A 26188-nucleotide genomic window follows, 5' to 3' on the forward strand; every position below is an offset into this window, starting at 1 on the left:
TGGTTAAGTGTTTGCATGTGTGGGCCATATTAAAATTTATATTTCGTGTACAAACATGTTGCGAATTAAATAGATAAATGAATCAAGAAAGAACGACAATCTTGGTGAAAAAACATGTTCATATAGGGATAGGCTGAACTCATGATTTTTGGGTAACGTAACAGGATTTTTTAAAGCGTCATGAATTTTAAACATCCGGTAATTTTAGCGCGTCATCATGATAGATTAGTGGTAACCATATTAAACAGCAAGTTACATGCCGTGAAATACACTTCAAGGACATACACATTTTAAAATTCAGCAGTAGTAAAATAGATAAAAAAAAGTACAATACCCAACTAAATCTCAATTGTCAATGATATTTCGTTACTGTGAATCGTATCGTATTTCACGTGAATTTAAAACTTTTAGCGTTTATATCTAAGGTGACTCTTAACGAAAGAAAAATAAAATGCATACAACGCGTTTTGTGATTTTTATGTCATTGTTTTTGAGAATAACTGGAACTATTCTTAAAGATGGCGGTTATGAAGATGTTTATGTTTTGATTCATGAAAGTAATGACGAAAGTGATGAATTGTTACAAATAATTAAGGTAAGATTATTTTCCTATTTTAAAGGTAGACCCATATTCACCCATTAAACTTTAAGAAGAATCTTGTGATCTAAACAAGTTTAGTAAGACGAGTTAGCGAATGCGAATCAATAACTTGCAAGATAATCCAATTATTTTACCCTGAATGCAAAACTTTTAAAACAATACACTACAATACAATTTTATACAATACAGTTAAATACAATACGATACGATAGTTTACAATACGGTAGTTTACAATACGATACGATACGATACGATACAATACAACACAACACAATAAGACATCACAATACAATGCAATACAATACAATGCAATGCAACACAATACAAATTTATACAATACAGTACAATACAATGCAATTCATTTTCATACAATACAATACAAGCGATACAATGCAATAAAATACAATACAATTTGTTTGTTTTAAACATTGTACAACTTTTCCAGCATAATACATTGGCAGGTAACATAGTCAACAGTAACAATGCAAAAAAACAAAATGTTATCAAATTTGAGTTAAAAAGATGTTTCTTTATATACCTATATATTGGAATATTTTGGGTTCGTAACAAATACACGACTAATAAACGATCACAGAAACTGTGACTATCTAATATCATTTTGATTTGAGTTGCCAAAATTTGCATTATATTTCAGCTTATGATATGTTTGTTCAATACTCGAATTATGATCTTGTTTTAATAGGTGTACCTAATACTTAAGCATATTTATCTTTCTGTCGCATTCTGTCGGTAAATGCCCTATTTCACCGTTGCGCATAAATTTGTTGACCTTTTAATATTTAACGTAAAACTTTTGTATGTATTGCTTTAATAGTATACAACTACCCTATTGAGTATTTTTTTTTTGTTTTAACAAAATCACACCGTTTCCAAATTGTCTAATAAAAATAGCTTTTCAGATGTACAACATGTCACAGAGCTTTAAGGGATTAGAATAAACGTTTAACTGAAGTGATAGTGTCATGTTTAAATATCATATTCTTTTGATCATTATCTAATTTTATCTACATAATAAATAACATGCCAATGAGCCAGTCTATAGTCGATCGTTCTAAAACTTAACCATTGAGAAAGGTGACGACTGAGGCAGTATCACTTACTTCATTTGTTTCGCCTCTGTTGAAGTTCGGTTCCCCCTTAAATTGTCATATCTAATTTGATATTATGATCCATATGCTAGCATTAAGTCTTCGTTGACGTGTCGGAAAGGAACCAGGATAACTTTGGTCAATATCACTTGTTGAATTATTAAATTACAACTTACAAAGCCTAAACCACGACCACTATCAGAGAGGCGGTTCTCCCAAGTACAGCAAACCCCTGTAATGTGATCCCTGCAGAACAGTTTGTCCTCAAAATCATTCGAACATTATGCAATTCGTACCAATATCTAAATGGGTATTGTTGTATATTGTATACATATTATGTTAAATCTAAGTACTATCTTAAACTGTAATGCGCATGTTCATTATCATCCCGCCACTTATATATTTGGAACATTCAGTGGTCATTAAACGATAGAACTAGCAACACGTGTCTATGTTATAAATTACAAGTGTACGATCTGTGTACATACATGAATTAACAAATAGACCCATAATACAACAGGTATATTCTCGGCACATTGTCTTGAATTTATTTTAAGTATACCAATCATTTCAATTTTAATTGTTATCCAATTTATTTTGATTGGACCAGACGTTTCAGTCTTTGTCGTAACAGACAAACATTTAAGAATTTCAGACCTGGCATTGTTTTGTTAATCCATACATTAGGTTAAACTTTTTCACAAAAATATGCAACTTTATCATTAAACAACGAGCACATACCAAGAACATTGAGAAAAAAATTGATTGTCCTTGCTTCCTGTTCCACTGCAGTAACACAAGGAAGGTACCGATGGCGTCATGACAACGTACTTTGGGAGGTGGCTGACTGGCTTGAAGGTGAAAGGAAAAAGGAACGAAGGAGTAACCCCGAGCTTTGCCAGATCAACTTTGTGAAACCGGGTGAAACTGCCAAGACACAGTCGCCACACCCAACCATCAGTTCTAGATGGCGCAACAGGTTGGAACATGGAGGTGGATCTTGGCAAGAAGCTTGTTTTTCCCAAGTATTGTCCAGACCAACTTAAGACCAGATATTGTATGGTCTGAAAAAGGAAAGAAACTCATCATGATCGAATTAACAGTACCTTGGGAGACAAGATGTAAAGAGGCCTACGAGAGGAAGAAAGCAAAGGTATACAGAGCTTCTCAACCAATGTAGACAGAGAGGCTGGCATACATGGCTGTTTCCTATTGAAGTAGGTGTGCGAGGGTTCTGTTCGCAATCTGTGTGCCGACTGATGACAGCGATAGGAACTACTGGAAGGGATAGACGTAGGACAATCCAAAGACTGAGACAAGCTGCCGAGCGTGCGTCTAGCTGGCTGTGGCTGAGACGAAAGGAGAAGAGCTGGATATGTACCTCGCAGTAAAGAGTATAGTTGAGAATTCCTTCCGTCAAATTTCGTCCCATCCCGTCCCATTCCATCCTGTCCCGTCCAATCCCATCCCGTCCCGTCCCATCCCGTCCCGTCCCATCCAATCCAGTCCCATTACATTACATTACATTGATTATTCATTACATGACATTTCATTTCATTGCATTATTACAATACATAACATGACATGACATCATGACATATTACTTCGGTGAGAATTTTACTACAGTATATATTTGAAAGTTGTGGTGCAATTATGGCTTAATGTATAGTTCATGATATTTTCACCACTTACATTAATATCTGATTGACAAAATTATTTACTGAAAACTTAATACTCCCCCGTGAGACTAAAACCTGAAATTTAAATTTGTGTTATTATTTCAGCAGTTTACTCTTCAAAGGTTAGCATTTTGGCTTTATAAATGTTTTCTTTTTTTAGTAAATACATCAATTCTAAATAATACATTCATAAGCTAAAACAAGCCAGTTATTGCATTTTTCTTTTGTATTTCGTGATAATTTAACAGTCATTGCACACTTCTCCCTCTCACGGATGCGATTGTTTGTTTTTTTTAACTTAAAACGTTGCATATCTATGTAACTGTAAAACAATGTTGCGAAAACACTTGAAAATTTCCTTTTTACACAGACTTGATTTTAACGAAGGTTTGCAAACATGATTAACCTACCTGATAAAGTTATACCTTTTGCAACTGCAGTAAATTCAGCGTTTATCACCTTGAAATACATCTCTTCCAGTTGCACGGTTTTTACCCTATGCTTGCTGTGTAATTTAATTATTTTCAATACAAAATTTGTAGCATACCTGTTACATCAAATCCAACCAAAACTAAGGTACTTGTATGGAACGCCAAAGATGCCTATTGTTGTAACATTTCTTTCTTCTTTTCCCCTTCGAATTTATGGCGTTCCATACCCTTTTGGAGAACGGCTATTTCTGATAGGAAATGAACATTTCGACATCTCACTCGCCCCCTGAATATAGTCACATTCACTTTCAAACTTCTGGTATAAGGGGAGATAAAAGCAATCAGATACAAGAATTGAAAGAGGCCCCGTGACAATAAAACAGACGCACTAAAATCTGTAATTGACTTGTTAAATGGAAAAAAAGATACTTCTTTTTTTGTATTTTCCTGATTATATTTTTTTTATTACATGCTTTTTTGGTGGTTAATAGAAATATATCAGTGATATAAAACTGGTAATTTTACTGCTTGAAACAGTGAAATTACCACTAAGATAATTTCACTGTTTTGAATTTAGGTCCCTTACGTTGTGTCAGTGAAATACCAGCGTGCACAGTACTGGGTACCAGCTTAATGACGTGACGCCGTAAATGTCGCCACGTTGTATTATTATTTGGCGCGCTTTTCATTCCGTATTAGGTTAAACACCCTGGATGAACAAGTTTTGTCACGTGACCACAAATGCAAACGCCGATTTAACATTTCAGCAAATATTTGCAGATATCTTTTTTTCCACTGCGAGCACAAAAATAAGACATAGACCTTAGGACCAGGCGTAAATTAAGCTTTTATATTATGTGAGTAGTCATTACTATACTTTAGTAGTTTTTTAGAACACTTCGACACAAATGTTTTTTTCGCAAAGCAAACGCCGATAGGTTTTACTTTTTCCTATCATTTTTTTTCACTGGAAATACATGTTGAGGTAAAATAATAGAGGATATGTCTTTTGACATGCCATTCCCGTCCCTAACTCATTTATAATTCCATGAGCAAAGTTATATTTGACGTAATCCCATGTCATTCCCCGTATTGTCTAATTTGCAAACGTCGTTTGAACATGTAAAATATGCAAACGCCGGTTGAACATATTAGATATATATTTCTTGCATCTCAGACAGGATTTTCTTGCATCTCAGACAGGATTATCTACCGTTTACACCGGTGCTGGAAAACTCTGTCTTACATCCCCATGTAAGACAAGTCGCGTGCTTTAAATTACGTCATTGATGCGCGCCTTTTATGAATGAATCGCGTTCTTGAAATGACGTCATTTTTCCGTTATGAATGAAGTTGTATGTTCATACACTACTATAAGAAAAAAGTGCGTAATGAGAATATCAGTTTTCATAATTTCTGTTCCGAAAATAATTGACATGACACATGCAAGAAAAAGAATCAAACACCGGCTGTCAGTACAGACGGGAATATCTAGCTCTCTGGTAACTGTTTAGCGGAAACTCGACAGAGCCTCGTTACCGCTGTAAACAGTTACTCTCGAGCTAGATATTCCGGTCTGTACCGGCAACCGGTGTAAGATTCTTATAATCTACCGTTTACACCGGTGCTAGAAAACTCTGTCTTACACCCCCATGTAAGACAAGACGCGTGCTTTAAATGACGTCATTGACGCGCTCCTTTTATAAATGAATCGCGTTCTTAGGATGACGTCATTTTTCCGTTATGAATGAAGTTGTATGTTCATGCGCTACTATAAGAATAAAGTGCGTAATGATAATATCAGTTTTCATAATTTCTGTTCCGAAAATAATTGACATGTTAGCGGAAACTCGGCAGAGCCTCGTCACCGCTGTAAACAGTTACCCTCGAGCTAGATATTCCGGCTGTACCGACAGCCGGTGTAAGATTCTTATAATCTACCGTTTACACCGGTTCTGGAAATCTCTGTCTTACACCCCCATGTAAGACAAGTCGCGTGCTTTAAATGACGTCATTGACACGCGCCTTTAATGAATGAATCGCGTTCTTAGGATGACGTCATTTTTCCTTTATGAATGAAGTTGTATGTTCATACGCTACTATAAGAAAAAAGTGCGATATATATACATCAGTTTTCATAATTTCTGTTCCAAAAATATTTGACATGTAATATGCAAGAAAAAGAATCAAACACCGGCTGTTGGTACAGACGGGAATATCTAGCTCTCAGGTAACTATTAAGCGGAAACTCGACAGATATTCCGGTCTGTACCGGCAGCCGGTGTAAAATTCTTTTTTATTTTAAAACATTCTTCTTCTTAAATAACAAACTTTTATAAAACTTCTGTATATCCCATATATACATGTATACATAAAACCATATACCGGTAATCTTCTCAAAAATCAATTCCACGCAAAATCCGTCGGGAATAAACTTTGATTTCAAAATGTAGAAAAAAAATCCATCTTCTTAGGTTGAACAATACAGCGACGTTGAACTACACAGTGAGATCACTTGGATTTACTTGTTTCAAATAAAATTTAACGAAGGTGTTTTCTTTTGACCAATCTGCAGCGTTGAGAATTTGGACCTAAAGCGCTTGTAGAATGTGCTGTTTCGTTTTTATGTTTATCTTCATAAGCCTCTTGAATTGTTTTAAGAATATATGAAGCCAAAGTTTGTGAAGAAGCTTTAGAATGAGGTACATTAATTGTCAGAAATAAACTTGTTTAATCTAAATCCCTTAGTTCTTTTAAGATAGATAGCAAATGCTCTTCTTGGATGGTCTTAAAAGCTGTTACAAAATTTTTTGCTGATGAATGACCAGGTCTATCCTGTTTAGCCAAACCTTTTCTGCTAAAAGTTTCCCCATCTGCCTTCACAGAAATAGCTCCTCCTAATGTTAACGCTTGAAGGTGGCTGGCTCCCCTGAATGTCGTGATAGCTGTAAGAAAAACAACTTTATATGTTAAAATTCAATTGATGTTTTTCTCAAAGGTTCAAAAGGAAATGTTTGTAGTGAACTAAGAACTTTAGGCAAATCCCATACAGGCAACAACTTTGTTACAGGAGTTCTTAAATTGAATACTTTTAATTATCTGATAACAAACGGATGTTGACCAATAGGTATGCTATCTACTGGAGATAAAATAGAGCGGTAACCTACTGTAAACCTTTATTGTACAGATCTGATAAAAACTCAGCACAAGTATTTAAGGATGCTGTGAAGGAATCAATATTCTTTTGACGACACCATATCATAAATTGTCTTAATTTACTGGAGTAATCTTTCTGAGTACCAGTTCTCCAGCTGGTTGTAAGAAGTTTTGAAAAAACCTTTTTCTCTAAACTGTCTGTCGAAAGCAACCATGCAGTCAATTTCAGAACACCTGGATTTGGATGACATATCTGAGATTTTGGTTTTTGTAACACGTTTGTAACCAATAGAAGACATAACGGTTGAGCTTCCGACAGATTCAATAAATCTGGAAACCATGGGCGTAGTGGCCAGAATGATATTAGAATCAGTTTGCAATGAAATTGTTTAATATGATGAAGAACTCTGGAAATGAGACAAATATAGTTCAGCGTTCAAAAAGACATCAACGGGTGCTTGCATATATTTCAAATGACCAACCGACGTTTGCCCATTTTACATAATCAAACGACGTTTGCAAAATCGACAACAAGTGGAAAACATGGGTTTATCTCGAATATAACCTTGCTAATGAAATTATGAATAAGTTAGGTACGAAAATTACTTGTAAAAAAACATATATCTTCTATTTCTTTCCCTCAACATAGGTTTCCAGTGAACAAAAAAGATTAGAAAAGGTAAAACCTATCGGCGTTTGCCTACCAAAAAGAAAATTTGTGTCGAAGTGTTCTAAAAAATCACAGAAGCCTCGCAAGTACTACATACATAAAATAAAAGCTCAATTAACGCCGGGTCCTAAGGTCTAGGTCATAATTTTGTGGATGCAGTAGAAAAAAAGATATCTTCAAATAATTACCTGAAATCGGGTCCGTTATTGCTGAAATGTAAAATCGGCGTTTGCATTTGTGGTCACGTGACAAAACTTGTTCATCCAGGGTGTTAAATGTCTTTTTAAAACGATTCTTTTTGCATGTAATAAAAAGAAAATTTGTTTAGTTTAGTGTAAGATTGAAATATATTTCACCTGGTGAACACCAAAAGTTCATATTTCACTCGTGGCTGCGCCACTCGTAAAATATTCCTTTTGGTGCTCACTCGGTGAAATATATTCCGATCTTACACTGAACTAAACAAATATCCTCTATATAATATCATATATGTAATGCTATTTTTGAGGGTAAATAGTATTATAGACTCTTAATTCATTTTATATGTTCACTTGACATAAGCTTAAGTATTGTGAACACTATCATACTTATTATATTCGTTTTAACCATTGAGCAGGAATACGATAACTCCTTCATATAGATAGAATTGATAAAACGCGTTTAACTAGACAAGTTTATCTTTTTCATTCAAACTAAATGCACAATACAGTTTAAAAATACACTGTTTATTTAACGTACATTGCACCAAATTCATTTATGATTTGGCGATAAAGGACAATCTTTTCAGTCGATAAGGAAGAAAAGTGTGCGTTAGAGACAGGGGATTTTTCAGCTATTATTAGCCAATGTAATGTATTTTATGCCCTCGTTTACGTCAGCTGGTTTATTAGCCTTTTTAACACATACCTGTGCCGCTTTTGCGACTCCGTAAAAACGGTATTGCATTGCCGTGGATTTATTTTGAAGTGGCATCAGTTGCGTTAAAGGCGCACTAAATGTTAGCGTTACATTATAGGCGAGTCAATGAAACATGATTTTTTTATCACTTTTAAAAGGCTTTGTTTTGGGTATGTGATAAATAGAATATGATATTCGTGTATACTCATTACTGAATTTATTGAACTCGTTGAATAGAATAATATTATGCTCGCCAGAGGCTCGCATAATAAAACGTTACTCAACTCGTTCAATAAATTCAGTATTGAACTTACACCCATTCAATACCATCTATAACCATTACCTCTCTAAATATCTTAAATGGACTTGACCATCTCATGCAAATCGGACAAAACCATTTATTATTGTTGGGGACAATTAAAAAATTTGTACTGTCTGATTAGCAGACCATGATAAATACATTTGTACAATATGTATCTACTACATTTGTAGCGTCAACTACATTGCCATCAGTTTATAAATGCATCATAATACCAATTACTTTGCCATTAGTGTAACTTGCGTCAATATTATTGCGATAAATTCATGAATGCATTTAGCTTATACAATATTGTCAGAAATTCATTTCTTCAACTTGTGTCAATTACTATGCAACTAGCGTATATCACATTGCCATTAATTACTAAGTGCAACTAGCGTCTTTTCATTGCCAAGTTTTTTCTTGCAACTAGCGTCAGACTATTACATTGTCATGGATTTATTTGTGCAACTAATGTAGGCGAATTTATTCTGCAAGCGTCTACAACATTGCCAATGCATTTGTGCACAAACATGCACAGGAGTAGAACCACCGACATTCTATAAGCTAGCTGTATTTCGGGGAAACAATTGCATACACTTCATGCATTCTGTTTGCTCTCTTTACGGTCTAAACATAGCCGCTTATTGAAAGGATTTCAGCAGTTCACATCCATATAAAGTTAGTGGCAAAACAATTTGATAAATAGTCACAACCTGTTTTCTTTTATCTAATCATACATTTAAAAAATACACAGGGCATGTGTTTCATCTAAAGATATCAGATTTATAAGATTTTTTCTCATGATAACCCATACTCCTTTACGCATATTTATGTTAAAAGATTACATTATCATAACAATTCGAATCTTATAAATTTATAAAGAAAGAAGGGAATATTATTTCGTTTATTTTATTTAAACATTATGTTTTCCAGTTTAAAGCTGCATGCCTCCAGATGAGCCAAAACATTTCAAGAAACAACAATCTTGATAAAAAAAGTACTTTGATATTAAGAGATGTAAATATATATACAAGATAAAAGTGATCATTTCCAAATTATGTGCAATGAATGACCGATTTTGCAGTATTTATCATCATATTTCCACTGCGTTACTATCGCTGTAACGGAAGTGTTTGCATATTGTGACCTTCTTTTTTGTAAAATACATGTGTTGTAAGTGCCGTTTGTTAAGTGTAAATCGTTTTCACAATATTTTGCATTTTAATACATTTTCAAAAAAAAAATCATATTCATAACATTAACAGGAATGTGGAGGCATGCTGCTTTAAACCCTTTTTTTATCAAAAATTATATTTATATACTCATGTTCCCATACCGACATTTTTATAAATGTTTATCAAAATTTAATGACAACTCACGTGAAATTATAAACATGTAAGTTATATGGCTACAATTACGCCTGAGCTTATTTCTAAAATTCAGTTGTTTTGCTACATTTATAAGTAGCATTGGATGCGGAAATATTATATAGACAGGATGACCCTATGTTTATAGTAAATGATTTCCTTTAGAAAAAGAAATCTATTATTCATATACCATCAAATTGGGCGGTGTTATTTCCTCACATAGATAATTTTGTTTCCTTTTTTTCAAATTGGAAAGAAACTTTATCTTATACTAATTACAATCCTGCATCCGGAAAATTACACATCGCTCCTATTAAGCGCTTACATCTTGAGCTATTGATCTTTATAACACAACCCGCATTTTCCCTATTGAACATACAAGAACCGAAAGTTTGTATTATTTAAGAAAAAAATATATTCCAAACTGATTTTAACGCTCAATAAAATCTCTGATTTGGATAAATCATAACATCCTGCTTGTAATATAATTCTTCGCATCCGAAATCCAAACTCCCCCCCCATTCAACATAAATACAACACTTTACTAAAATAACTTATATTTTTTCATATATATTGTTATCTCATGATTTAATATTCTTATCGCACTTCAAATAACTTGTATTCTGCAGGTGAGATCCGAGGAGTATATAGGTATTAAATATGTACACCAAGTATTTGTATATATACGCATTCATTTTTAAAATAGATCAATCAGATGTTGATCAAAATTGTAGATGATAAAAAAGAAATGTCTCCGCAACTAAACGGCCTACATTAGGCGTCCCGTACTTCTATACGCATAATTAAAGGCACATTATACCTCAAATGCTTAACGTTTGAAGATATAAGCTATGGTTATAAAACTATTTGTCATGAAAGTAGCAAAATGTAAACAAAGTTGTATTTTGAGTTAAAAAACATACTAAGTCACTATAAGTGTACTAATTTCTAAAAAGGCAACATAAGCTATAGATGGTTCAGGTAATTTACCATTTACATTTCTGGGGAACTATGAGCCTTTAAAGCAGAAACGTTTTGCATTGATTCGTATTTTATATTTTCAGAACGTGCTTACAAACGCTTCACAACTGTTGTTTAAAGCCACTCACAATCAGATCTACTTTAGAAAGATAAAAATAATTATACCAAAGACATGGTCACGACAATCAACATACAAGCAGCTCCCCACACCTCCACTGAAAGACTCCTTTTTCTCAGTAGACAAAAATGGCGACAAAGCACCGCAGGCTAAAGGACACTTTTTATGTGGGAAGGCCGGCCAGTTTATACATTTATCCGATAAGTTTCTGATGGCGAAAGGAAGATCTGCCTGGGGTCTTCATGGTATGTTTGCAAGTTAACATAATAATGTACTCAAGCTCCGGTATAATTCAACACGTTTTTGTATTATATACAAAAATTATACAAAATAACAAACGAAGGTGACATTTCAGCTTCTAGAATTCTCAGTTTCATTTTCATAAATTCACAATTTAACTTCATGAATTCACTTTTCATGATTTCAACTTCGAGAATTCACGATTTCAACTTCGTGAATTCACAATTTCAAGTTTCTGAATTCACGATTTTAAATTCGTGAATTTAAGAATTCAAATTCACGAATTCACGATTTCAACTTAAAGAAATCACAATGTCAACTTCACGAATTTACGATTTCAACTTAACTAATTCATCTTCATGAATTCATATTTTTAACTTCACGATTTCAATTTCAAAACATGAATTCATCAAGTTGAATTAATTAAGTTGAAATCGTGATGTTGAAATCGTGAAAGGTATTGGCAGAAATATAATAACATAATATTTACTCTTTTCTCGTAAGAAGAAATAGTTTCTTGATAAGTTTCCAAGAGGCAAGTGTTTATCATCTGGTGATAGTTAAATCACGTGTCTGTATTTCCAGCAAAATAAATATTAAAAGATAAATCAAGTATAATATTGTTTTACCTCGGAAAACTACACCTGTGTTTAAAATATTTTGATAATTACAGGGCAAAATAACATTTTATGGGCCACTTTAAACCTTTCAAACCGACCACATTAAAAGATAAGAAACGAGACCTGTTTTAATTTTTCTTAGTGCAGGATAGTCAAGCGTAATCAAGATTTCAAGATTTATTCAAAACCAAGGCATATAATATGCATAAATATAAGGTTATGATATTTCAACAATGTAATGAACAGTTATTCAAAAGTGATTAACAAAACAAATAAACATAAAATTATATAATAAGTCAAACATACAATGCAAAAATAATTTTAGGATTATATACCCTTTTTTAAAAGAACATAACGGCTCATTTTAAAACCGCTTTTATACGGCCATACTATCTAATCTTTAAAACTAATAATATAAAGGACGTTTAAAGCCTTTAAAATGCAATATTTACCTTTTAGAAACATTTTCATTTGGTGTTTATTTACAGTTTAGTTTTGGTGTTTAGTTACATTTTAGTTTCGTTGGTTAGTTACATTACCGAAATGGTGCTCATTGGAAATATAACTGAGAATTTCGTGCTTCTTTTGCCTTATGTAAAAATAGAGAGATTTAGTATTTTTTTATGGAAGTCAAAATGCCACATTATGTTTTACCACTGTCATATTAAATATTTTCATATACAACTCTTCTTTCTAACATTAACAAAACATAAAATATTGGTTAGCTCTTTCTCCAAAACGAAAAATCAGAGGTCTTTTGGGAATTTAACCAATTTCCTACTCAACTGGTAAAAAGGTGATTTATCTCTGTCACCAATAAAAAACACGACATTAAAGGCTGAAAGTGCATCAGAAATATTTTTATTTTCCGAAAGCTTTTTTTGTTGTCCTGTAAAAGCTTCCAAAAAGTTAATGATTACATGAACCCTCTTTTGCTTCTGTTGCCTTTTGGCAATTAGTACACTTGAATTGATCTGGTATTTTGTATGAAAGTCGAAATACTACTTTGTTTACATTTTATGATACTTTTATAACAAATAATTTAATAGTCTGCGCTACAAAATTTCAACAGGTGATAAACTTCTAACAGGCCTAACACGCTCTAAAACCATCATTTTATCGCTCGAAAAGTGATGTTTGCCCTTTTTGTAAAAGAAAAAACATCGATTCTGATGCATTATGTACCATTAAGAAATTATGTTTTGATTGTATTCCAATAGGTAACGTGGTCGTTCATGAGTGGGGTCATCTCAGATGGGGATTGTTCAATGAATTACCAATGAAAGGAAAACAATTCTATCAGGCAAATGGCAAATGGAACCCAACAAGGTATGTAGTTTGTACATTGTATTACTATTTCATTGATATTGAAGTTAATTTCAAAACAACCTACGTTTTGTTTAGTTGAAATAAATTATTCGTTTGCTTTAATTTGAAGAACTGGAAAGAATAAATGAAAACATATCTATTTCTCTGTTAAACCTGTTACATATTGCTAAACATATACTACCACTTTCAATATATGAGCCGTGTCACGACAAAACCAAAATAGTGCGTTTGCTACCAGCATGGATCCAGACCAGCCTGCGCATCCGCGCAGTCTGATCAGGGTCCATTTTGTTCGCGTACCAATTCTATTACAAGTAGAGAAACTGATAGCGAATGGATCAGACTGCTCAGATGCGCAGGCTGGTCTGGGTCCATGCTGGTCGCATACCCATAATGTTGGTTTTGTCATGACGCGGCTGATATATATTTGATATCATTGTCATCTATGAATGTGTACGAGTATTTATTTGATGCGGAATAAATCTGTTGATGTTAGTTAGTTGTGATATTTGATACAGAAAATACAAGCTTTTTATCTGACACAAAATGTTTATCATATGCGCAATGATTATATTAAACAGCATACCGTCAGATTCATGCTAATTTTCATGAACATTTGAAAAAATGTATTTAAAAGTAAAATATTGTCATGTGAAAAAAGAAAGCGATTTACACATTGGCGTTGTCATTTTTAATCAACGAAAATTACCAAAAATAAGTCAAAATAGACAATTATAGGCTTACTAAGTCAGTCACTCATGCAGTAGAAATGTGATTAATATTGCAAAATTATTAGCATGCAGCTTTTCCTTTAATTTTAAATATTTTTACTTTTCATAAAAGTTTGCATATTTCTCAAGTTTTATTTTCATTAACTATTCTTGGCCCATCTGGAGACATTCAGCTTTTAAGGTCCATTGTGCCTCAGAAATGCTTTTATTTTTATTTCCAGGAAATCTTTTATTTTGGTGTCCTCTTAAAATTTTCGAAAAGTCACTCATTGCCCAATTGACTGATTTATATTTTACTTCTGTTACCTTTTGGTAATAAGTATACTTGAAGTGATTTAGTATTTTGTTTGGAAGTCAAAATACTATTTTGTTTACATTTTACTTCTTTAACATCAAATAATCTAATATTCTGCGCCACTTTTTTTGTTTGATAAGCATCTATCATGCTATTAAATAATTAATTAAATTAAATTAATTATTAAATTGCTATAAAACTACTGTTTGCTCTTGTTCTTTTTAGAAGAAAACAAACTATTCGTGCCTGATGCTTTTTCCCTAAACAAAAGTTTTTGCGTGTAATTGTTTTATAGGTGCACTACACATCAAAGAAGTTTGTGGTTAAAACCACGTAACACAATCCTAGTAAATGTACTTACTGAATTCTAGCAAAACCATGCACAAATGATGTTTTCAAAACCTAAATCCAAAACAAATAATCGCGCTAGTTTGATGATATTAATTATATAATAAGGTAAAAATTCAAATATTTAAAATGCATTAATCTTCATTTACATGTCTAGTTGCTGAATTAGATTAAAACACAGCACTAATTGTTTTTACGAACGATTTATTCAAGAATTAAGAATTAAAATGATCCATTCCACAGAACCAATCTTGGCTTCTACGCAAATGACTGTTTCGCTATTACCATAGATTGAAACCTTAAATTTCACTTTCAGAATCAAGGCAACTTTACACATCTGTTTTTGTATTTGTACCATATACATGTGCCAATCCGATACGAAATATTAAAGGTTTAAATGTTGTTATTTAAAAGCTATTACCTTGGCAAATTGATGCATGAAATTTAAAATATCATTTATACACAATTAAGATCACACGATGCTTAGATAAACAATGTTAAAATTTTCTTGATTCGGTTCTAATATAAATAACATAATATACAAACATATATTAAATAATGTAGACTTTTGATGAATGCAGTCGAAATATTTAATGGTATTAAGTAACAATTAACATAATATTAGGATAATTATTTTATCAAAAACCAGACTTGACTTCAAGTTGATATGTTATATTACTTCCATATAGTAAAAGATAAATCACTTTCCAATAATCTATCAGTTTATTGACTTGTATTATTTTTCTTGATAAAAACAAGTTAAAATGACACTGGAACCAGTGGAACAAGAAGAAAAAATCCGTTAATTGGTCATAATAGCGAATTAGTCGTGAAAACGTTGTGGTCGTAAGGCGGGGACTGATGTATTAGTTTCATTATAGACAGACGATCTTAAATTTCAAAACATTGGAAAAACTCAAAACATGTTCACGTTTTATATATTTTAGCTATCGGAGTTTTGTGACCAGAATATCGAAGAAGTGCAAAAGGAACACCGGCACCAAAGACATGCTCCAACTTTTCATAACAAACAATGCAATTATAAAAGTGCGTGGGAAGTTATGAAAACCCATAGCGATTTTCAAAGTATGAAAAACATAACATATTTCTTAATTTATCACATAAAATAAATCTATAAAATAAAAAAAGTTAAGAACAGCATTAATTTTGGGCGATTAAAGTTCCATTGTGCCTAAAAATGCATTTGCTTTTATTACTCAAAAGATTGTTAATTTGGTGTACTTTTATTTATGGTTTCAAAAAGATAATCATTCTCTTTGCTATTTCTAAATGACTAAAAAAATAAAAGTATTTGTTTCTGAGGCATAATTGGCCTTTAAAGGCTCATTGTTCCGTCCGTTCTAAAGAATAAAATGTTTACTAGTTTTTGTAGCCAAAATATGCATTTAATATCAGAAGATAAAAGAAAAAACAAATAATATCTTGAGGTAGCATTTTAGTAACATGACGTCTATCAAAGTTTGAAATTTTATCCTCACACACAATTTTGTGAATCTGTAGAACATTACTTTATGAACAATATATCAAACGTATATATTAGACCGACTTTTACCTTGTTCAGTTGTAGACGTTCTCTATACATGAATGTCACATGATTTCAACTGAAGCCTTAATCATTGCAGCCTGACCACTCAATCTACAATGTGTTGTAAAAACATAATTATTTATTTAAGCTCAATAGCGAAACAAGTTCTTGCAACATTAATCACTTTTCGGGTCGCTTCCTGAACCCACATACTGTGTCCTAATTTGATAGAAACATGGTATGACCCGATCTGGGTTCAAACCATAATTTGAGTGAGAGGCAGACCACTCTTAACACAAACAATATATATTTAACACATATTTAAATATAGTTCCGGTGTATATAATCTACTTTACCCTTAACTTTTTGCTAATAAAACGTGGTTTTGTTAAAATCAGTTGTAGCAATTAATGCCCAATGGGAATGCTTAATTTTGAAAGTTGGTGACAGTCTATTTCGGATAAACGTGAAGTCAATGCAGATGAAAAGAATGTTAACAAGACAGTTATCTACAGTCGCTCAAATATCGCACTTCTTGAGCCTTTTTAATCATTAAATCTTTTCTTATTTGCTTGAAATTATTACTGACCCAAAAACTTGCAGTTTTATAATGAGATAGTGTTATCTTAAAGCTACACTTCTTCAATATATTCCTGGTTTATAATTAACTTTATTTATTCCTATAGACGCTAAACAACTCCCTGTGTCAACAAATACAATCCCAGAATTCGAGATAATACAAGAAACTACGAGTTATCGTGTGTTTGTATTAGATACATCGGGAAGTATGCAGGTAATTTGTAGATTTTTTTTTGAATTTCTGACAAAAAAGCAGATTTATTTGCATTTAAATTAATCTTAGACTTTATGTATTTTCATGCTGAAAAAGGTAAAACATACTTATGTTAAAGGAAAGATGAACAGTTTAGTTTGTTTTACATTTTACATTGATGAATATCTACTTTTGAATGCATTTCATTTTTCTATTACTTATTGTATGTAGAAAATTTAATGGAGATTAGATGAACAATATGCGCAAAACTAATATTTATGTTAAAATATTTTTCGAACCTGTCTATTTTGTTACAAATACATTATATAAAATTACTATCTGATTGCCCAGTGGATAGAAATTTTGTACAGTGATTCACGTTTTATTGCTTTTCGTATTTATATATTACTATACATCTTCATTTTAAGCAATGTTTTTTTTAATGTTTAAGACTTGTTTACTGCACTCTCATTCTAAAAGTTTGCCTTTCTAATCCTTTCAAAACGCAAATCCTCTCCATGTATCAAAACCTTACACTTAAAGATAAGCTTCATGGTCTCTCATTACATTAAGGTTTGCCTTTTTATGAATTGTTGCTTCATAATCCTCTTAGTAAAAGTTTTATTCATAATCCTCTCATGACTTGAAACTTTGCTTCATAAACCTCTCATGACTTAAAAGTTTGCTTTATAAACATCTCGTTACTTGAAAGTTTGATTCATGATCCTCTCATGACTTAAAAAATTGATTCATAATCCTCTTCCTTAAAAGTTTGCTTCATAAACCTCTCATGACTTGAAAGTTTGATTCATAATCCTCTTATGACTTAAAAGTTTGCTTCATAAACCTCTCATGACTTGAAAGTTTGATTCATAATCCTCTCATGACTTAAAAAATTGATTCATAATCCTCTTATGACTTAAAAGTTTGCTTTATAAACCTCTCAACACTTGAAAGTTTGATTCATAATTCTCCCATGACTTAAAAAATCGATTCATAATCCTCTCATGAATTGAAAGTTTGATTCATAAACCTCTCAATACTTAAAAGTTTGCTTCATATACCTCTCATGACTTTATGCTTCATTATCGTCTCATGACTTAATGCTTCATAATCCTGTCATGACTTTAATGTTTGCTTTATAAGCTATTCATGACTTAAAAGTTTGCTTCATAATCCTCAATGACTTGAAAGTTTGCTTCATAAATCTTTCCTAACTTTATGCTTCATTATACTCAAGTGAATTGTTGCTTCATAATCCTCTTAGTAATTTAAAAGTTTGATTCATAATCCTCTCATGACTTTAATGTTTGCTTCATAAGCCTTTCATGACTAGAAAGTTTGATACATAATCCTCTCATGTCTTGAAAGATTGCTTCATAATCCTCTCTTGACTTAAAAGTTTGCTTCATAAAACTCTCCTGACTTAATGCTTCGAAATCCTCTCATGACTTAAAAGTTTGATTCATAATCCTCTTATGACTTAAAAATTTGCTTCATAAACCTCTCATGACTTAAAAGTTTGCTTTATAAACCTCTCAAGACATTAAGGTTTGCTTCATCAGCCTTTCATGACTCATAAGTTTTCTTCATAATCCTCCCATGACTTGAAAGTTTGCTTCATAAACCTCTCATGACATTATGGTTTGCTTCAGAAGCCTTTCATGACTTAAAATTTTGCTTCATAATCCTCTCATGACTTAAAAGTTTGCTTCATAAACCTCTCATGACTTGAAACTTTTGCCACAAAATGCTCTAATTAATTTAATTTGACTGCATGATCCTGTCTCAACTTCAAGGTTTGACTAACATTTTGCTCATCACTTTTAGATTTGCCCGGTAATCCTACATCCTCTTTCTATTCCCGAGAGCTTCTGTATTTTGAAAACTTGACGAGTAAATACTAGATAAGCTCATGCATAAAATAACAAATTAACAATAGAAATATTAATTTTTATGATCGGTTTGTTTAGAATAAAAAAACACCACTGATTATAAACTGCTATTTTGCATATTTCATATCTATTTCCATTCTGTTTTCTATTTTCAAGTTAATGTCAAGCTATTTTATATCTTTATATTTATCCAATATTTTATTATTAGGGTGAAAGACTCGAGACCCTTAGACATGCCATGGAAAATGTAATACAGCAGTTGATCTTAAAAGGAAGCTGGGTTGGAATTGTTTCATTTGGTACAACAGCTACAGTAAAGAAAGACCTGACTGAGATCAACACTCAGCAAGACCGCAAAAATTTAATAAGCGTTATCCCTGATTCAGTTTCAGGATGGACATGTATGGGATGTGGTATGATAGAAGCAAAAAAGGTATGTTTTCAAACATGTTAAGCCCCTTGTGGCCTAAGGGTTGCCTTGAAGGGTTGAGACAACAGAGTTGCAGCCACCATTTATCATTGCGTGATCGTAAGGGGCGACTAAATGGGTGCGAATCACCTGAGTAAATGCATCACTTGGCTAAAAGCAGGTGAGGGGATTTTGAACCCTGGTGTTACTGCAAAATTGTGACACCCGATGTTTGCCAAAATTATATTACCTGTTTCGGCGCCATTTGGTCTAAATTATGTTGTTGCGCCGTAAAACGAAACAAAAGAAACAAACAATTATTTTATAAATGCTTTACTATTTATAATTTCAATTTTACAGGGAAGTAAAGGGTATATTATTGTTTTGAGTGTATGCCATTATTATATATGGCTAATTATCTGGTGTTTGTAAGATGTTTGTATGATATATTGAGGATATTGAATGATTGTTGGCTCAATACAAAAATTATTTAACGAGTTCAAGAAATAAAGTAATGCAAGCCTTTGACGTTGAACTCCAAAATAATTGAGAAATGAAGCTCTATAAATATTATATTCTTTATATCACATACATAAAATATAAGAACTTTTTAAAGGATTATGCTTTTACATTGACGCGCTCATGGTTTATCTCAAACATTAAGCTCATCTTTACGCAATTTTTGTACAACGTAAATGACGTGACGTCAACTTATGTTCACGGCCGTGCAATACGACTTTAATGGAGTCGTCTTTGGGACATGAGCAAGCAATAAAAGAATTATATTGCTTAATCAATAAATAAATGAAGAATTGAGGCAAGATTTATATAGCATATAGACGTTTTTTAATTCGCCCATCGTGTTTTAAAGTTATTTATTAAAACATCAGACGAACGTAAATAAATTGAACATTGCGTTGAAAATAACAACTTTTTCTATTCTATAGTGAAACAATTGTCGCTAGAAAAATAAGAAATGATATGCCACACAATATGTCATAACGAGAGAACAATTATTATAATGTTGTTATCACTTGCGCAAAAGTAAAGCTGTTCATACTAATACGGGAATAATATGATACACTTCATTAATGTGTCACACTGTAGAACTGTTCACAAAATATGCAATAACGTGTGCATAAGGAAGAATAGCTATGTAGCTAGAGCGAATTGCAAGTTTCCCGGCTTCGTGTCCGAGCCACGCTTCACATTTTCCTACCCTGTGAGAATTCATCGCCCAACGGATCATGACAATATATAACTCCATTGCTCACATTTGAAAAAGGTAATGTTTTAAAAAAAAGTTGCAGACTACTATCTTGATGCGTGACAGTATACCAGTTTGAATAACGCTTATTTTGTTTCCGGTGTAACACATGTGTTCTAAACGGTATGGACCAGACGTGACTTCCTATTGAGTTGTGGTTAGCATGACATTCCATCAAAATGTTTAAAAGCGTTTATAGAATCTACATGTCTAAATGTTTTTACTTTTCAGTAACAAGAAACAAAAACGCACACAAGTATAAACTAGATTTTTTCTTTATATTTTCAAACTAGCTTTTAACAAAGAAGCTCGGAACTGTTTCTCAAGGTGAAATTATTCTGATATCTGACGGAAAAGATACATCAGATAAACCCGATGTTAAAGTCCATGTTGATGTTGCCAGACATGAAGTGATAAGTGCCAAAATAACTGTTCACACTATAGCTATATCTCAACAAGCGGATCATTTACTTGGTGATATCGCACGAGAAACTGGCGGCAAATATTACATGTATTTTGACAATGGAGGTATTAGTCTTTTTGGAGCATTTTCTGAAACTCTTTCCGGTGGTTTAACTTCTGCAAGAAATAAAAATGTCATGGTAAGAAATTGCAAAAAAGCATGTAATAACTCTAGTATGTAAAGACGATTTCGAATCCTTTCATTATACGTGCTTATTACTATCTGTTTCCTAATTGTACGTTCTTGTTACCTCATTCTACGTTCTTCTCCATACTTGTTAACTTATTTTACGTGCCTATTGCTGCTTGTACCTCATTTAGCTGATTGTTGCTACCTGTTACCTCATTGTACGTGCTTGTTGCTAATTGCTATCTCATTGCACAATGTACGTTCTTGTTGCTATTCGTTATCTCATTGTACGTGTTTCTTGCTACTTGGTATCTTATAATGCCTGCTTGTTTCTACATGTTACCGCATTGTTCGTACTTGCTACTTGGTATTATCAAACGCGATACCGACTCATTTATCAGCTTTTATTTGGATTTATGCTTGTCATTTTTGTAGTGTTTATTTATTTTGAAATTATATGAATATTTTAAAACAAAACAAGTAAACGCCTTGTATTGGTACAAATAAGCAATTCCAAATAATATGCTTCTACCTGGTTGTAATTTTAATAAAAGTGCAAACTTAATTCATCAACCTGAATAGATATAAAACGAATGCTCACCAATTGTAAAATCATGATATATTCAGACGGTTTATATTTTAATGAATTTTTCAAAAAGGACAAATCAAAATAATTAGTGTCCAGCATTTGTTATCCAATGAAAACGCTGTATTTCTTAAAAATTCTGTTTGTATATATTCATAGAAGAATAAAAGTCGATACTATATCAAATTCAATTCATAGTCGCCTTATATTTTTCATAGTACGAACTGCGTACATAAAAGAGTTGTGACGTAATAAAGTGAATGTTATGAAGCCAAATAAATCTTGACACTTGATGTTAGTATTCATCCGTAGCTGTTCTACAGAAATCAGAAACATTCTCCTGTCGCTATCGCTCCCGTCAAAGTTTCTGATATCTGTAGATCTGCACAAATGAACACTAGTTAACATATACTTAAAATGATAGTAAACTAATTATTTTAAGATTTGGACCTATTGAATTACATATTGATTTCATACTTCTTTAACCCTTATATTCTGTCATTAAATGAACGTCTTTTTCAGTTGATGGCACATAAAATGAATTCGGTGAATACAAACCAACATAATATATCGTTTGCTCTAGAAAAAGGATTGGGTGGTGACACAACGTTTTCCTTCATAACGCCCACGGACACAGACGTCAAATTTGAACTGACCGGCCCGAACGACTATAATCAGTTTATTGAAAGTCATGGAAGCATTACAACTTTATCAATTCCGGGTACTGCACAAGTAGGTGATGTTGTACTCATTTTTGTGTACGGCCGTTTAAGTAGATAACTGATAAAAGTAGATGACAAGAACCTTTGAGCACATAAATCTTCCAATATATAACAGAACAAAGTCGAAAGCTTTCATTTATCCAGTAGTTAAATGAAAAAATACCCGATAGTTCGGGTTAGACAGTGGTTTGGGAAATATCAATTTCACCGGTCACTTTCAAAACAGTTCTTAATGGATTTGAATTTAGTTTCTTATATTTTTGCCAGAATGTCCTTTTGGTATTCTATCACGCCGTTATTTGTCTTATCAACAGGCCGGAGAATATGAAATGATAGTCACGACCGGAACGATGCCCAGAACTGTAGAGTATTTCGCAAAATCAGATGCTACCAGTGACGACATAGTCAGAGTGACGTCATTGCTCTCAACCAATAATATTGATTTATCTACTGGCGATCTACCAATTATTTTCTCTGAAGTCTCAAAAGGGTATTTACCAATTCTTAATGCAACAGTTACAGCCCATGTTGAGACGGGTAATCATATCTGCGACGTGCCACTAATGGATGACGGGATAGGTTAGGAATATTCTTTCTATTTTGTCATTTATAACCTAGTTTTGAACCAAGCCGACTTCAGCATATGCATATTTTCTCCTCGAAGTACGTTCAAGAAAAGTAAAGGCTCTTGGAAAATGAGGACATATTTTAAACAACGTTAAAGACGACATAACTGCTCAGAGCTTTTCTTACTTCTCAAAAATATTGACACTTATAGAGCAATCACCAGTGTTCGTGATTTTCTATAGTATTTGCGAAAAATGTTCTAAAACGTTAACGCAAATACTTGTATGATATGAACGTCAGATAAAACAAAGAGCTGAAACATGCATAAACAACGAAATGCCAGACAAATCATTAATCACAGTTTCCGTGTTACTCCTTAGAAATTTATGTATCAATGATATCAGTTCCTGGACTAAATACAGAATGATTGGACTTGATGTTATCTCTTTGTATCATTCAAAATCGTCTAGAACTGCTGAAAATATAAAACAGACATCACGAACAATTTTAAGTTTAGGTAGTTTGATATAAAGAGTAGAGGAGAACAGGAAGTATCACGCTATGAAATCGCATAAATCACTATTGGCCATGTATATCATATTTATCATGAGTTCCCATACATTAAAAATTTCTCTAGTTTATTCATCTGACTTGTTATATTCTTTTGACAACATTTCAGACCCAGATTCATTTATTGACGATGGAATTTATTCTGGCTATATATTTCCCACTTGCTTACATTCTGGTCGAGTTAACGTGAAAGTTGATGTAAAAGGAGCGCAAGGACAGACCCAAGTTCTACAGAGTGTCACAGGAGCTCCGAATCCAGAAGAAGGTATTGTGCTTGTCTAACAGAATATGTAAAGTTGCACCCCCTTTAAAATCCACACAAAATTAATGTATGTTAGTGACAAATATAAAGTCACACACCGTCTGTACAATTGCTTCAGGACAAAAGATCAGGTTCTCACGGTAAAAATTACTTAAGGTTTTAGCCAACAATCCTAAAACATTATTATGAGGTTTATCATGACTAGAACATCAGACGACCCCTCTCGATTTTGAGATCAAAAATTGAAAGGTAAGATTAAGGTAACCATAGTTTATATAAAAGCTTAAAAGACCTTATATTTGTTGTAAAGTTTGATAATGACTAGTAGTTGACCTCAATTGATTATGAAGTAATTTGTCAAGGGTCTAGGTGACTGCGTCCTTGTCCACTAAAATCCTATTTTCTCCGGACACAAATATGAGACGGACGGACGGACGGACAGACAGAGACTATTTCCATATCCTTTAGAAGTGGATATCAACAATTCTACTTTGTACATGCTATTAACAAGCTACTAAAACAAGGTCGGGCCCCAAAAACTATTCTAGTTGTTTCAATACATGTAATATCTATTGAATTAAAACATCAAAGTAATTATTCACAGTTTTTCACACCTGGACTAAAAGATTACGTTATATTAAATATTGATGAATACTTGAGGTGCAGTTTATGTTATGATAAAAGCGTCTGTCTTATGTATAGGTACGATAACAAACATGATATAGTGAAAGAAAAGAACAAATTAAACAAACAAACAAATATACAAACTTTCAGGTGATATTGATGAGCGCACTGAAGTCTATGACAGCTCCTTTCAGCGTGTACAAATTCTTGAACAGTTGAATGTGACTAACTACAAAAATATTACGAAATCAGAAGATTTGATAGCACCAGGAAAAATTACTGACGTCAACATTCACCATATCCAATCAAAAGAATTTAGTAACTCAGAGAGAAGAAATTTCACAATATCTTGGACAGCAACTGGTGATGATAAAACCATTGGCAGAGGTTTGTCAAGATCAAATGTTTAAAATATCTTGCAATTTTCTCAATAAACTATAAAATGCAATTGTCCTGTTGAGAAACTGACACAACTGCCCCGATAATATGTTTTAGTTGCACAAATGACATTTCGTTTTTAAAATATGGAATGCATGATAATTACGTCCCAAAGCGTACTTGCCAAACACTAAAAGATTTAGTCATGGGTTTTTAATTTTTTTTTCCAGTTCAACTCTAACCTAAAATATGTGTACCACGAGGTCCAATCTATGCAATTGTGGTTCACTGTTATCCGGACATACGTATAAATCGAAGTTCAAATAATTTGACATTTCAGAATGTCTAAAATTCAAATCTTCATTCAGCAGATTTTAACAATTGTCTTAATATGCCTGATGTTGTGTCCAATAGCTTTTTTGGAATGAAAGTATAAATGTTAATCATATCATAAACATACATGATGAAATGTAATTAACTGTAAATGAACATTTGTTGATAGCGGATATTCTTTCCTTGCAGCTTCAAGCTATATTTTTAGGATTGCCGACGATTTTGACGTCTTACTTCATGACTTTGATAACGCTCCTATACTTGAAGTGGGAAATAATTCACTTATTCCGAAACCGTCAGGCGACATCGAAGTTCTCAAGATTATTGTTGACGCTGAGGAATCTTATACTGGAACGGCTTTCTTTGCCTTACAAGCTGTTGATGAAACCGGAAATAAAGGGAGCGTCTCAAACATTGTTTCCATAGTCGTTGCTAAGGGATATCGTGCTTTTGGTGAGGAAGGAACATTGGACATTAAAGATGATGTGACTTCACATGCCGTATGTTTTCGGGCGTTGACTGTTGTAATAATAATAATGTTTATTTCATGCAACTTAATCTGATTTATTGAATTGATTGGGACGTAAAGCAAAAGAATCATCATTGTGTTCATTATCATCATTATAATCATCAATCATATTATCTACATCATCATCACAAATTGCATTTTCTAAATCATCGTTACCAAATTTATTTTCTACATCAGCATTTTCAATTACATTTTTCTACATCAGAATTTTCTACACCATCATTATCATTAGCATTTGCTTCATCATTATCAATAACATTTTC

General features: G+C 32.7%; 1 protein-coding gene across 1 annotated transcript; it reads left to right on the top strand.

Moving 5' to 3' along the window:
- The first annotated feature begins 287 nt into the window (after positions 1-287).
- LOC132719655 (calcium-activated chloride channel regulator 4-like) lies at positions 288-26188 on the top strand. Its single transcript, XM_060703465.1, has 12 exons — positions 288-595; positions 11276-11555; positions 13391-13575; positions 15821-15959; positions 17106-17212; positions 19295-19519; positions 21056-21364; positions 22463-22672; positions 22977-23241; positions 23909-24064; positions 24836-25072; positions 25586-26188. The coding sequence occupies exons 1-12, from the start codon at positions 452-454 to the stop codon at positions 25957-25959; spliced, it is 2631 nt and encodes an 876-aa protein (XP_060559448.1). The 5' UTR covers positions 288-451; the 3' UTR covers positions 25960-26188.

Source organism: Ruditapes philippinarum, unplaced genomic scaffold (genome assembly GCF_026571515.1).
Source record: "Ruditapes philippinarum isolate M1 unplaced genomic scaffold, ASM2657151v2 ctg10555_1_1_1_1, whole genome shotgun sequence".
Taxonomy (NCBI): domain Eukaryota; kingdom Metazoa; phylum Mollusca; class Bivalvia; order Venerida; family Veneridae; genus Ruditapes; species Ruditapes philippinarum.

Bases quoted from the DNA above. Each gene is read 5' to 3' on its own strand.
- LOC132719655 (XM_060703465.1), top strand. From the start codon at position 452: ATGCATACAACGCGTTTTGTGATTTTTATGTCATTGTTTTTGAGAATA. The intron at 596-11,275 runs GTAAGATTATTT...TTATATTTTCAG, and splicing joins AATTGTTACAAATAATTAAG to AACGTGCTTACAAACGCTTC. The intron at 13,576-15,820 runs TGAAATAAATTA...TATATATTTTAG, and splicing joins CAACCTACGTTTTGTTTAGT to CTATCGGAGTTTTGTGACCA.